Genomic DNA, 15,054 nt, shown 5'->3' with positions numbered 1-15,054 from the left:
TTCATTTTAATCCCATTTATATCCCGCCCTTCTCCGAAGACTCAGGGCGGCTTACAATTTAAGCACAAACCAATGTGCTTATCAATAGCCTTCATTCTAATGTATATGCCTGCTTATTAGGGCTTTCCCCCCCACCCCAAGCGGCATTATTACAAAGTCAGCTTATTTCCCCCAACAATCTGGGTCCTCATTTTACCTACCTCGGAAGGATGGAAGGCTGAGTCAACCTTGAGCCTGGTGGGATGCGAACCTGCACTAATTGCAGGCAGTTGGTGTTACTTAAGGAGGCATTAGCCCACTGCTCCACCAAGGCTCTATTACATTGTAAGCCACCTAGAATTGCTTCAGACAGTGAGATGGGAGTTGAAGTCCACAAGTCATAAAAGGGCCAAGTTTGAAGAGCCATGCACTAGTCCATCTCCATTTACATTGCAGCTCTCATGTATTGGTTTAACATACACACCTAATAAACATATACTGATTTATAAGTTGTGTCTAGTCTTTCCTGCAAATAATGCCACAAAATAATTAAAACATGGTTTGAAGAAAACAGGTCCAGTCAACTACATTATGACTTAACGCGGAATATAAACTCAACCTCTTACAAATATGTTTTCTTTATTCCTGCAAATATTACATGCACTCCTGGTTTCTAACAATAATAAGAAAACCAAATTCTGGGCATTTTTTTTTAGTCTTCCAATGACCTGAATAGGTTTGGAATCCAGCTGTGGCACAGTTAGTAAAATGGTTGGTCTGATTACCCCGTGTATTACAGTTCACATTTAAGGGAAATCTTGATTATAGAGAGAAACCATGCAAATTTCTCTTCCATGTTTTTCCCCTCTGTTTAACAGCTTTATTCAGTGCAAGCACAGTGTAGATTGTTTTGATTGCCTGGGACTGAAACTCTGTTTACAGATCTCTAACACCATCCAGTGGCAGTAGGTTAATGTTGGTTTACTTCAGTACAAGAAAAGTTCTGTGTTTTTAAACCATAGTCAGGAAGGAAAAAAAACACCTTAACTCTTTATTTTTTTAGACTTCCTCTGTTAAATATGTTGCAACCTTTTTAAAGATTTCTGGCACTTCAAATATCAAAGGAAGCTCAGTTTATTAAAACCATGGCTTTTGATCACACATTCCAAACAATGACCATTTGCAAAACATTTTTTAAAAAATACTGAGCATTTTTATGGCTTTAACTTTATGCTTTAACAAATGCAAATGTATATAGTGTGTTTTGTTTCCTTATATTTCAGAAATAATATTTAATTTTTATTTATTTATAAAGCTGAGTGCAGCTGATATTATTATTCTTGTTTATGACGTTCATGAAAATGCAACAAGGTCAATCTTTTTTTCTCTCTCACTTTTGTGTAGGACTTTTTTCATTCTATGCAATGAATTTTATTTACCTTTATGCCTTCGAAGAACATTTTTTGCAGAAATAACTGATAACTATTGTGAAATTATTTCTTATAATAAGAAAATTAGTAATAAAAATAGATTGGATAAAACCTACAAGTCTTTTGGGGAAACTTGTCTTAGTCTTTTCACCATTTTTGAATGGCACTATAGAAATCTACAAACAACCATAAGTAGCTTGGATCTCAATTCTAGATTGCTGTAGAGCCCTTTGTAACACCTTTATAAATATTGTGCCTACCTATGAATATGTTCTTCAAACATTTTTTTAAAACTCAGAACACTAATGATGGTTTCCTTCCTACCTACCTACCTACCTACAGTTGCCAAAGCAACAAATAGTATTGTAGGTTGCAGATGATTTTTCCCCTCATTTCCAGTATTTGCTATGGATATTTGATTGTCAGCTGCCCAGAGTTGCTTTGTATAGTGAAGTGGGTGGCATATAAATTTAATTTAAATAAATAATTAAACATTGATAAGGGTTTGATACAGGCGATATCAAAAACAGGAGAAAGAGAACATGAAGTCTCTCTTTTGACATTTACAGAGAGCTTGACACATCCACCAAACTAAAACAATCTTGGTGCCCGTTGGAAATTTTAACCAGCTCAGAATATTGTCTTTTTAATAAATTGCCCGTGAAACAACCAGATTATATTTGATCAACACATTCTTTGAAAATGACCTAGGATATTGATGAGAGCACACAATCATTTTTAGAATGAGTAATGCTCTTGTATCTGCATTTAGTATTATCTCCAATTAAAAAAGCTGAAGCAGCACAAATAATGAGATAAGATTCATTATTTTCTAGTGGCAAAGGAAAAGGGAATTAGGTCAAAATTACGTTTGCCTTTGAGAAGGTGCCTTGAGCCTCTAGTACATGTATAAATGTAGAACAGTAATGATTAGCACCAAGGGAACACTAGAGTTTGTTAGTTTGTTGTTTATTTTGGGAACTACTGTCAGTACAAATAGTTCAGTTCTTCAACTAAGTAATTGACCATATATTTTTCATACGATGCATGTGTACTTTGAGCACACACATATCCACACAGAGGGAGGGAAAGAGGGAGACACACAGAGAGTGATCACTCCTAGAATGCCAGTTCATCATACTAAAGTTAATATCTTTGAAAAATAATATTGGAAAGAACATAATAAACGTGAGGGTGAAGGTTCGTATCCATAAGAAGCAACATCATCCTCAACTTTTATACCAACAAAATAATGATCCCACTTTACTGGACACTGTTTCTTGGGCCATTAGTCCCACTCCAATGACTTTGCCAATGTTCTCTCACTTTTTTGGTGAACTTAGGAGGTGTGTAAAGGTGCAAAAGGCTTTATTGCCATAGAAAGTGGCACAAATACAGTGGTATCATTTGGAAAAGAAGCAGAAGCCCAACTTATCCTGGGGTAGAAGTAGATGATAAACTACATTTGTAGTGCAAGTTAATTTCAGTGGTATTGTTGCTTGTAGTTTGATATTTCATACACACTGCTGAGCCCACTTTTTAATACTCATATACTTACAATTGAGACAGATTGCACATTCTGCTGGAATTGTGAAATTGTGAATTATTTAATTTTAATGTTAAGAATCAATGTTCTTCCAAAAATGCACTACAAAGAAAAGATCTTGCAAGACTTTTTCTTATCACATAATTAATACGCCTTAGTGTATTAGTGTAATACACCTTTCTAGATAGCAATAACATGATCTTTTTTATGACATTTTATAAATGTCATGTTACCACTCTATGGAAGGTGGTTCTATCCGCCTTCCCCTTAAAGCATCTCGTATCTCATCCACTTTTCTGGGGGAAAAGAAGTTAATTCAAGAGGTGTCTTTCTTAGCATCCACAAGAAAGAGGTGTCTTTCTTTTCTCCTTATGATTCTTTGGGTTTAAAAATATCTTTCAAAACAGTTTTATCTGAGTAAGTGTCAGAACTCTGAAGAACTATGTATTATATCAGTGTGTTTGAAGCTTTGTTAACACAATATTTTCTCCTATTAAACAAGCAAGCTAATAACTAAAATATTTACATTCATAGAGAAAAGTAGCATGTGTATGCAGAGAGATAAGATGGATGGATGTATGGATAGACAGACAGACAGAATTAAAATTAATTCAGTGACAAAACTGACTGATGCCTTAAAGCAAAGCATTTCTTTGCTTATTTCTTTTGCATCACAGTTCAGAGATTTAAAAAATATATAGTAAAATGAAGATCATAACTATTGAACATCTACAGTAGATATATGTTGCTCATCAAAACTCGAGTGCTAAAAGAGACCAGCGGGGATTGAAATTTCAATCTTAAGGCCTAAAAACAATTATTGGAAATGAAATCAGAAATTAAAGTTAGTGTAATATTCTGGTTGAGAGACTGAGCTGTGAATCAGGAAGATTGTTCAAGTCTTGCCAGTGCTGCAGAATTACAAGTTAGCTTCCTCTTTCTTTTTCCCAGTTGTGCGCACAAATACACACACACACACACAAACATGCACACTGACACACTCCTTTGCAGTGATATGAAGATAATGGCGACCTGTTTTTAAAATTGCTGCAGGAATACTGGCCAAACAGACTATTCACAAAACACTATGCAAGATAACAAATACCTTCTACTAGGTAATACTTAGCTCTATTAATCATGCTTCATGGACGTCAACTGAGAATTGATGAAGCCTTTTAATTAGAATTACAATTCCTCAAATGTATTTGCTGCTTGTTCTAATTCCAAGTCACCTGCCATTTTGATTTATAAGTAGAAACATTTTTACCTGTCGACAAGGGCAGAAGATCTGGCTGATTTTGTTAAACATTTTAGCACTTCAGGAGGACAGGATGTGACTTGTTGTCCCTTTTCCTGTCAAAATCATAATACATGTGTGAATATTTCACTCAGGGGATGAGTTTTCTACCCAGTTTTTAATAGTATTGTGGATCCTCCTTATTGGCATTCATTGTTCATGGTTAAACCTGCCAGAGCATAGTGACAGCCATTGGTTATGCACATTATACTTTCTGCTACCAAGGGAAAGATGCCATTAGTGTCACGAAGTGCCCAATCAGCATCAAAACAGAGGGGAGAGAGAGGGAGGAACTAAATTTGTGTGAGCATTTCTGTCAGAACATTTCAACCGGGCCTGTCTTTTTTCAGCATTAATGAACAAAGAGCTACAGGATGTGAGCAACGATCAGTCATTTTTTCTTAATTAATCTCCTCTCACTTGGCCATGCGTGTGCCTTGTATAGGAGGAGCCTGACAGAGTGTAGCACCCACATCCCTGAAATGTCTCTCTTAATTTATGACTTCTTCCTTCCTCCCTTTCTTTCTTTGCAGGCGATAAGTCTTATGTTGACTGGACTTGATGGCTCTGTCCACTTCTAGATCTTTGACGGTTCAGTCCTATGCATATTTATTCAGAACAAAACCCCTCTTTGTTTAAAGACAAAAAAAGAGGCTTGCAGTCAGGTAAACATGCATAAGGCTATAACGTAAAACTTAAAAAGCTTGTATCTTCCCCACCCCCAAGGGAAATATATTACCCTACAACAGAATTTACAGTCTGTGTAATCTCTTGCTTGGCCAATTCAGAAGATACGTTTCTCGCACAGGGTTGAAGCATATACTGGACATACCCGAGAATGCTGGAGTAAAAGAAATGGCTTAGTAGCAAATCACAGTGTTGGCTTGTCGGGTTTTATTCTGTGAAAGGTCCTTCTCAGCATCAGGCCCGGCAGTAGAGAGACTGAGATAACAGCTTCTGGCAACAAGTGCTCAAGAATAACTGCAGCAGCCCCTTTCTGTTCTTTTCAGTTGAGGATTGAACTGTGTGTGCAGCACAGCCTATTCTTCAGATTTTAAAGTAGCTGCATCCTGTCAGGTTTGGAGAAGCGTCCCATCAATTAAATGTTTACTCCTGTATGTGGAATTATAATAAAGGAGTATCATCTTGTTGGTTCACTTCCTGGCAGTAAAGGCTTCTGAGGACAGCCCTGACTTTTCCCAACCTTATTTAGAGATGGAGCACCTTCTGCATGGAAAGCAAGTGTTCTGCGATAGAGAAACCACCCATATCTATTAGTAGACCTAGCAGAGATTTTTGCCTTTGAGAACAGATAATTGGATAGGTGTAAGACCTCTGTTTATATTCATGTTGTACGTTTTCTGTGTAATATATATTTTGTTTTAGTTTTCTGGTGTTAGCTTTCTGTTTTATTCTGATAAATGGACACAAAAATAAATCATGGTAGGCTATTTGTAATCTCTACCAAAGCAATTTGTATTATAGGGGGGAAAAATCTTGATCTATATCTTACGCCTTTGCTAATATTCCTTGTCTGATCCTGTGCTGTGTAATTTATTCTTTTGAAACATTTCATGAAGAGCTATTTATCTATTAATATACAGTTGGATTAAGTTAAATTACTCAGTATTAAGTTAGCCAAATGGTTGTCATTGACTTCTTCTGTCTTCTGGATCCATAGGAGATCAATACTGTATTTTACAGTAGTTGTCCTGTAACTAGCAGATTCAGTTTGATTCAGTTGCCTATTAGATTCAGTGTAAAATTTAAACATAGGAGGAGACATTGCAAAGAAAAAGCTGGACGTGTCCTTTAATGGCATAGAGTCAAAGTCCAAAAGACCTATACGTTTCATACAACTAGAAATAGTTTCAATATTTCTATGTCTTTTTTTTCATGGGCCCACCAAATGAAATGTGCTTTACTGTACTTTCAAGTTCCTCTTACGGCGTTCAAAAACTAGAAGTGAGGGGTCCTTGGTGCTCTCTGAGTTTGGTTGTTTTCTTGCAGACATATCATTACCCAAAGTAGGTAACATCATCATTAGCAACCTAGTTTGGGTAGTGAAATGTGTGCAAGAAAACAACTAAGCTCAGAGAACACCAAGGACCCCGCATTTCAACCTTGAGCTACAAATATTCTCCTTTATTAACAACTAGAAGGAAATAGGAGTTGACTTTTTTCCCTCCTTTTTCCCTTCAGGAACAAATGTTCACGAAGCCCAGCGCATTCTGAATGAAAGTGGACTTCCCATTACTTCTGCAAGTGACCTTGAAGATGCTGCTAAGAAAGCAGTGGCTTGTGTGACAAAGAAATAAAGAGAACTGACAACGAGATATGACACTCTAGAACTGCCATTGAAGACATATTGGGAATGATTTTAACCAGCCACGAGCACCGAGATTTGGCTTAAGTGACCTGTTAATCACAAACTTCAAAATATTCATTGGGTGAAAAGAAAACTTGGAAATGCATTTATTACACAGAACCCTTTATTTTTTTTTTCAGTATTGGTACTGAATGTTCTGCAAGCAAATACGATGAGTAACTTACTGTCAGTTGCCATTTAGATTTCTCTTTTTAGGTGTTAATTGCTTGTGACTGCCAATTTTTCTAAGATACTTTGATGCATTTTTAGTATGAAAAGGGATATTTGATCATGGTTGGCCCTTTGTTGGGGATTGTTCTCAAGCTCTAAGGAACTACTAAGGTGATATCAAAATTTAGAAGGGAGATGTCTTCTCCATATCATGTGGAGGACTTTCAAAATTTGGGATATGATGTGGCTTGGGAATCTGCTGTTTGAAATAGAAACAATCATAAAGTCTAATTCAGGCACGCCAGAAACCTCCAGTGTGCCTACAGTAGCTCTCTGAATTCCAAATCATATTTAATAACATATTCCAATTAGGGGAAGAGCATCTTTATATTACCTAAGCTGAAATAAATGAATGTAATTAGATACCTACCACCACCGTGTCAAAATTATAAAATGCAATGATTGATACCCTCACATTATAACAACATTAAGAATCATAGTTCTGTGAAAGAATCATTTTTATATTGTCCTATAAATTCTCATTTGAATTCTTTAAGTATTGAAGGAGAAATACACGTTATAATGTCACATTTGGCAGTATCTGTGAACATATGCATCCAATTAATATTGACTGCCTTTAGAAATCAAAATGTATAGTATAGACTAAAAATAGTCTATCTTGAAGAAATCTAGGGTGGTAGTTCCTTAAAGCATTTGCACTGTTTTTGTAATGTTATTAATCAGAATTGATAATAGTCAAAGCTATCAGGGAACCTGCTGTCATCAGAAAGAACATGAAAAATAAATTGAGGAATGATCCCACCTTTTTATATTCTGTGAATGTCAGTACAAATGTTCACCAACTGCAATGTTCTTCATACTGAAGTAAAGTGGATTTCCGAATGCTTAACTTTTGCTTGATTGTGCCTTTGATGTTTAGGAAATATGTATTCACAAAGTACAAAGGCTATCAAATTAATTAAATAACCACATTCATATGTTTGTTTAACAATGGAGTTGTGAAATTCAAGATACTTGTTGAAATCAGAAGTAGGGTTATAAACAATGTTATTCAACTGACAAGCTGAGAACTAATGTGATTTTTAATAGTAAAGAATATGAATATTTTTGGATTACTGCAATTAAACACTATTAATAAATTTCCCTGGGGTTATACATTTGAATTGTGCTGATTAATGCTGTCATTATTTTTCCATGGTCACTAATGGCTATCAACAAAAGCCATTGTTTGAGAATTATTTTAGAAATCCCATGAACACAGTCATCCCATTAACTGTTAAGTAAATAAAAATATGTGTGTCATACACAATATTCTTCCTATCATAAAAATCCTATAAAAGCAGGCATGGACAACTTATAAGGCATTTACAGGATTACTAAAATGTTTGTGAACTCTTTTGAATTTTCAATAGTTCTGCATAAATATGATCTAAAACATGTTATATTCTCCATACAAGTCTTAAAACTAGATTTATGACAATACAATTAAATGAGTTGAAAACATACTTTTTACCTGTTTACATTTATTGTTCACTACCTTGGCCACTCAAGAGGTATGGCAAAGAGAGAAAGCCTAAAATGTTTGTTATTTCTGTGACAATATATCTTGTGAGGAGGTGATGGATAGTGGTTCAAAATTTATCACTGGATCTGGGTTCCCTCATTGTGTTTGCCTGTCAGAAGGTCTCAAAAGGTGATCACATGATCCTGGGACATTGCAACCATCATAAATATTGAGTCAGTTGCCAAGCAACTGAACTTTGATCACATGACCATAGGGATACTGCAATGGCTATGAGGGTGAAAAATGGTCATAAGTCACTTTTTTCAGTGCTGTTGTAAGTTCGAACATTCACTAAGGTGGGGAACCAATAAATAGTCCTATTTCACCAGGAATCTGCAGCCCCCTTTTCTTGCACTATAGCTAGTAGTGTTTTTCAATTGGCTCACACAGGCTCACAAAGCCAAATTAAAATTCTGAAATTTTGTGAGCCGGTTAAGAGCAGAGTTAAGCTACTATATTTAGTGCACCCATGGCCCAGCAACAATGGGGTTGGCACAGCCACTTCTTAAACATTTACTAACCCACTATTGACCTTAACTCTTCATTGGCCAAGAGTTATACCCTAGTATCTCCAGGTAGGGCTGGGAAAGCTTCCTGCCTGCAATTTTCCAGGAACCCTGAGAGTTTGGCTTAAAATAAGGTAGCATTCCGTGTTTCTTCTGATCCCAGCCAAGGAATCCTCTTGGGACTTTAAAGAAACTTTTCTCTTATACTGGCTCAATACCCTTATCACATCTAAGGCTTAATTAAAGTTTTTCTTGCTCTCACTATCCAACACAATTTTACTGACGGATAGTAGGTATGCTAAATTTCTGTTGAAGTCAAGGCTAATTTATTTGGAAAACTAACGTGGCCAGCTGTTGACGAAAATAGGTTATTCTGTGAATGAGCTGCAGCCGCTTAGGAAGATAACATGCTGAGATTTTTTTGGCAGAATACTTGACATTTCCTAAGCTGATTCTTCAGAGCGCAGGCAGAGCAGAAACAGGTCATCGCAGGGAAAGGCTGACAGTGACAAAGTGCCTGTAAACACTTCAGGGATAGGACAGCTCAAAGGGCTTTTTGCCACCTAAAATAGGTTTTTGCAGAGCTCTGTGAGTGGAGGAAGGTGGAAGGGAGAGGCAGCTGTTCCGTCATTGTACATCCAAGAAGTGGCTAAGCAATAAAAACCTAACAACCAAAGCAGGCAATTTGACTTGGCTCATACAGACCGTTAAGCCAGCACTGTGTGGTTGGTTTGCTTTTGGTCAGTGTGTATTTATTTAGCATTTAAGCCACTTGTATGGCTGCCCAGCTCACAAAATGACAATATCTATAAAAGAAACACAACAATGCACTATAATGGCCCCAAACACAGTGTATTCAAAAATCTAAAACAGTTTTCCAAACAGGTTCATCCAATATCCTAACTCAGAGGTCAGGGGCGGGGGGGGGGGGAACAAGTTTTAAAGACAGAAGGTCACCAGGTTGGGGGCCATCTGAATCTGGAGAAATGAGGTCCAAAGGACAGGTGCTATGATGGAGACGCTGTGAAGAAGGAGAAGGCACACCTCCTGGATTCCAGTGTTTTATGGAGGCAACTCAAGTTGAGTCTCTTGGATCTCGTGAGATGGGCAGACGTAATTGGAGATAATCCTGCCCTGTAACAAGATGGCGGTAAGCACCTTGAATTGTGCCTGGTAGCCTGTAGCAAGCAGTGCAATTCTGTAAGCCATGTTGCCAGGGTGTACTGTGGTATGCTCCTAACTCCCCACATGTTTTGGGGAGAAAGAATAACTTTGAGGAACTTAAGAAAGGGCCATAATCAAGACAATAATAAATATGAGTCCAGGGCAGAAATGTAATTTGTGAAAGTATCTCAGAAATGACCCCACTATTTTATTTATTTATTTATTTATTTATTTATTTAGATTTATATACCGCCCTTTCCCGAAGGACTCAGGGCGGTTTACAGGGCATTTAAAAGAAAGTCAATACAAACGTTAAAACAAATTAAAAAAGATTAAATAAAACCCTGAGAAAAATTAAAACCCAGTTAAAATCAAAATTAAAAAATTCTCAGCCTGGGCCAGAGAGCTCAAAGAGCCAGGTCTTCAGGTCCCGGCGGAATGAACGGAGGTTGGGGGCAGTCCTAAGCTCCGCAGGCAGCTGGTTCCACAGGGCAGGCGCACCCACTGAGAAGGCCCTACCCCTGGGCGTTACCCACCAGCAATCTTTAACCGGCGGTACCCTGAGGAGACCCTCCCTGTGGGAGCACACTGGACGAAGGGAACTTGATGCTGGCAGCAGGTGTTCCCTCAAATATCCCGGACCCTCGCCATTTAGGGCTTTATAGGTCATCACCAGCACCTTGAATCTCACCTGAAGGGCAACTGGAAGCCAAAGCAGCTCGCGGAGTAGAGGTGTTACATGGGAGTATCGGGAAACCCCCATCACGACTCGCGCGGCTGCATTCTGCACCAGCTGAAGCCTCCGGGTGGTCCTCAAGGGCAGCCCCATGTAGAGAGCGTTGCAGTAGTCTAAACGGGAGGTCACGAGAGCATGAGTGACTGTGCGCAGGGCATCTCGGTCCACGTAGGGTCGCAACTGGTGCACCAGGCGAACCTGGGCAAAAGCCCCCCTGGTCACGGCTCCTATATGGTCTTCAAAAGTGAGCTGCGAATCCAGGAGGACGCCCAAGTTGTGAGCCCTATCAACGGGGGGTAACACCTCACCCCCCATCGTTAGAGATGGAATAGTCTGGTTGACCCGAGATGCCGGTATGCACAGCCACTCAGTCTTGGTAGGATTGGTAGTTCTCACAAACATAAAAGGAGGGAGAGGGGAAGGACATTTAGACTCAAAAACATTTGTTATTCTAACCTTATAATAAAAGTAATGTTAGCACTCAAAGCTTTGGTTTCTTAGTCCTTTCTGCCTTGAAGGGCTGATATCAATCTTGTAAGTTGAATACTGTCTTGGCTGCAACTCTTCCTCCTGTTCATCAAGATTGTTCCTTGTGGCCATTAGATCACACTGCTGAATTCTGGATGAATTGTAGCTTCCAGATGGTCTTCATGGATAGCCTGTGTGTTGCAACAGTCCAATTAGGAGGTGCTCGGGGGGGGGGGGTGAGTGACTGAGCAAGATGCTCTGTAATTGGCACACAAAATGGAGTTGTGTAAAAGTCCTCTTGACTATGGCTGCAATTTGCCCTTCAACCCAGAGTCGTGAGTCTAGGAGGACTCCCAACTGTGCATCAGTTCTGTCTGAATGTTACCTCATCCAAAGGTAAAGGCAGAAGGTTTCTGAACTGAATGGGTCCTAATGCTACAGCTACTCAATCTTGCTTGGATTGAGCCAAATACAAAATTTTCCTGCTCTTCCACAGCCTTCTTAAGCTTTCCCTCAAAAGCTCCTTCTGCCTTCGTCCTTTCTACCATGCCTCAAAAGCATCTTCCCTTCCACAGATGGGATGATTTCTTGAAGGTATTTCATCTGGACTTCGTAGTAAAAGTGAAACCATCCCATGGCCTACAGGGAGTGGCTAATCAAAACTGGCAAATAGGTAGTAAAGCCCATAGCAGCCTAATGCCAACTAATGCCACAGCAGCATAGTGCACTTCTATTACTATAGTTAGGAATGCTCAGTCGTTTGCCAATAAAGGGATGTGGATGGAGTCTGTATGTGCATGTAGATTTTTGCATTATTAATATTTTACAGACTAACACAGCATGGTGCTTTCTTGAAAGAGGAGGTTCTTCCTGAGGCAGTCCCCTAACTTTGAAATGCCCTCCTGAGAATAGTAAGATCAATATTTCTTTGGTGACCAATTTTTTGAGAGTTTGAAATAAGAAAACAGGCAGAAAGAGAGTGGCTGTGCAAGAAACAATACAACGCCATTGCCCCAAAGGGATGCAGTTATGTTTTTGTGTTCCTCACCTTTGTGTCCCCCCTCCCCCTAAGCCCTTTCGGTGCACTGTAGCTTTGCATGTAATATAAATCAGTCCTTTTGCATCATTTGGGTAAGTAGAAGTTGTGCCCCAATTTGAATCTTTCTGCCTGTTCAAGCTATAAATGGAAATGAACAGAACGGATTAGTGTTCTGCCTGTCAAATGTCAATCAGTAGAATAAAATGCTTTATGCTGTAGTTACAGGATCTGACAATTAAAGCAGTTGATGAAAGCATTTTATTGAAACATACATCACCATTTCTTCCAATTATACCACCATTAAACATTAAGAATAATTGTAGCAAGTAATGCTTAATAGTAGATATCCATCTGTTCCAATAAATTCCAGCCAAAAGTTTGGGATTTTTTTTTCTATTCCAAAGCAGTATAAATTTTAATAGAAGTCTCTAAAACCAATGGTGTGAAGTTTCTGAGCGTATCAGAAAATACAAATTAGATTACCTGAGACTGGTTACAAATTACAGCTCGTAAAAGGCAGTGGGGGGCAAAAAGGTTCAGAGAACATGAAGGGCCTTTGTGGAAGGAAAGACGTAATTTTTCCTACTTTGTGGTTTTGAGTTCCTTGAGGCTTAAGTGTGAGTACACCTATACTGTAGAGAGAGTAGAGGGAGAAACTGAAGACACAGGCTGTGGGTGTTAGTGGAAGAAAGAAAGGAAATTAATTTGGAGAGTTGACCCCCCCAAAAATATGGTGTGCAGAGGAGGCAAAACCAGACATCAATGGTTTGGTGAAGTAAGCCATGACACCCTGAAGCTAGCACAGGAAAAAAGTAGCCGAATTAAGCAGCTTCACCACCCTTCTGAAGAGGCTGACCAGCTACAGCCAAGTAATTGTTTCCCTCCCTCCTACAAACTGATAAGGACTTAGAGGTGGAGAAGCAATTCTGAAAACAGGTGGCAATTACCAGCCTATTTCAACCTTCAGCAGAACTTTCTGAAGTCTAAAGGCGTGGAAGAGTATAGAAGGCTAAGTGTAAGTTGAAAGACCATTAACTCCGGGTTAAAAAAAACAGATTTCCCCATTCTTAAAGGAGAAGACAAGGAAAAAAATGTGTGTCTCATGCATTTATTGCTAGGAAAAGCAGGCCATCAACAAGGGGGGGGAGGAATTTGTATCCTTGTTAAGCATTACCACTTATAAATATATCACTAGGCACAGTTAAGGAAGTTAATTATATATAATAGTGAATGAAGGTAAATATACAGGTGCCAGGAAGTGTATATAATAGGTTTAATGCATTAAGAGTACATCTTTTGAATAGTTAACTTACTTCTTGTAAAAAAAAGAAAAGCTTTTGGCTTCCTGGTCTGTGGTTTGTACCAGACCTTAATTTTAACCTTGACACAATCTTCTGCTATACCGATCTGATTTATGGAAAGAATTGAATGGAGGTTGAAACCTAACCAATAATCATGAAAACAAAACCAGAAATAGCAATTGATAAACATAAGGAAGATGGCCAAGGAGCGTACAAGAGTCTATTCTAAATAGTTGAGAGACAGTTTGGCATAGTGGTTAAAGCATCAGGCTAGAAATCGGGAGACCTTCTCACCTTAGGTACGAAGTCAAACTTGGGCCCGTCCCTTGGAAGTGGGCAACGGCAAACCACTTCTGAAAATGCTGTCAAGTCCACACTGACTTGAAGACATAGCACAATGTACTGCAATGATCAAAATCAGGGTCAACTAACAGATGTTATTGTTATTGGATTGGATGTAATTGTCAGCGTTGACATTCGGCAACGAGCTGCTTGCCTTTTTACTGGTTGGGAGTTTTGTGATTTCAAATTCTCATAATAAAATTGCTGATGGGAACAAAGAGCAATGGTGAGAAAAATCAAGGTTCTCCATGCATTATCTCCCATTTTTCCATGCATTGCCCCAACCCCCAAAGCTCCTGCCCACTTTGGGCAAGTGGGAAAGGATAGGTTCTACATGCAATAGAGAAAAATAAAACCCCCAACCAGCCTTTTCCCCTCTAATTTCCTAGTTTATTTCGCTTAGTAGAAACATGGGGGAGGAGAAATTCTAAGGTAGACCTTAACCTATGACCATTCCTTTAGCAATCATTCAAGGTTACGACAATGCTGAAAAAAGTGACTTACGACTGGGTCCTCACATTTATGTGTGTTGTAGCATCCTGAGGTCATGTGATCAAACTTTGAACGCTCAGCAACTGGCAATTCCTGACTGTTGCAGCATCCTGGGGGTCAATGATCACCATTTGAACCCTTCTTAGGAAGCTTCTGAGAAGCAATGGGGAAAATCCAGATTCGCTTAATGACCACAGTGACTCACTTAACAACCATAACAAAAAGATTGTAAAATCAGGTGCAACTCACTTAACAAGTACATCTCCTAGCAGGTTCTGGGAAGTTCTGGTCCCAACTGTAGTCATAAGTTGAGGACTATCTGTACTGTAGAGTGGAGTTGACTGGAGCAAAGAGTTGCTAGAGCCTCTTATAAAGAAGGATAGAAAGTTTTTCCTTTGAACAAATAGCTGAATAGAACTACAATAATCTACAAATATTAATCAACTGAAAGCCAGAAAGAAACTGAGTTGGCTGGAGCTGTTGTTGCTGAAGCAAGCATAGATAAGGCAACGCCAAGGCCAGGAAGAGGTCCAGAGGGAATCAAGGAGTAAAGCTCTAGCCTTCTAATCTTTGAAGAGGCTTATTATCAGACTTGGGATGAGAGCTCAGAAATGTCAACTGCACTTTCTT

At 38.8% G+C, this 15,054-nt stretch overlaps 1 protein-coding gene across 1 annotated transcript in view; it reads left to right on the top strand.

Moving 5' to 3' along the window:
- The window catches only part of SUCLG2 (succinate-CoA ligase GDP-forming subunit beta), a 254,905-nt gene extending 246,644 nt beyond the window's left edge, over positions 1-8,261 (top strand). Inside the window, exon 11 of the mRNA XM_083355183.1 lies at positions 6,455-8,261. Coding sequence (XP_083211309.1) covers positions 6,455-6,570 — 116 coding nt within the window. The 3' untranslated portion in view covers positions 6,571-8,261. The remainder of the gene's footprint in view (positions 1-6,454) is intronic.
- The last annotated feature ends 6,793 nt before the right edge of the window (positions 8,262-15,054 follow it).

The sequence above is a fragment of the Vipera ursinii genome (assembly GCF_947247035.1).
Source record: "Vipera ursinii genome assembly, chromosome: 2".
Classification (NCBI taxonomy): Eukaryota; Metazoa; Chordata; class Lepidosauria; order Squamata; family Viperidae; genus Vipera; species Vipera ursinii.
This window is presented reverse-complemented; position numbering and strand designations above follow the sequence as displayed.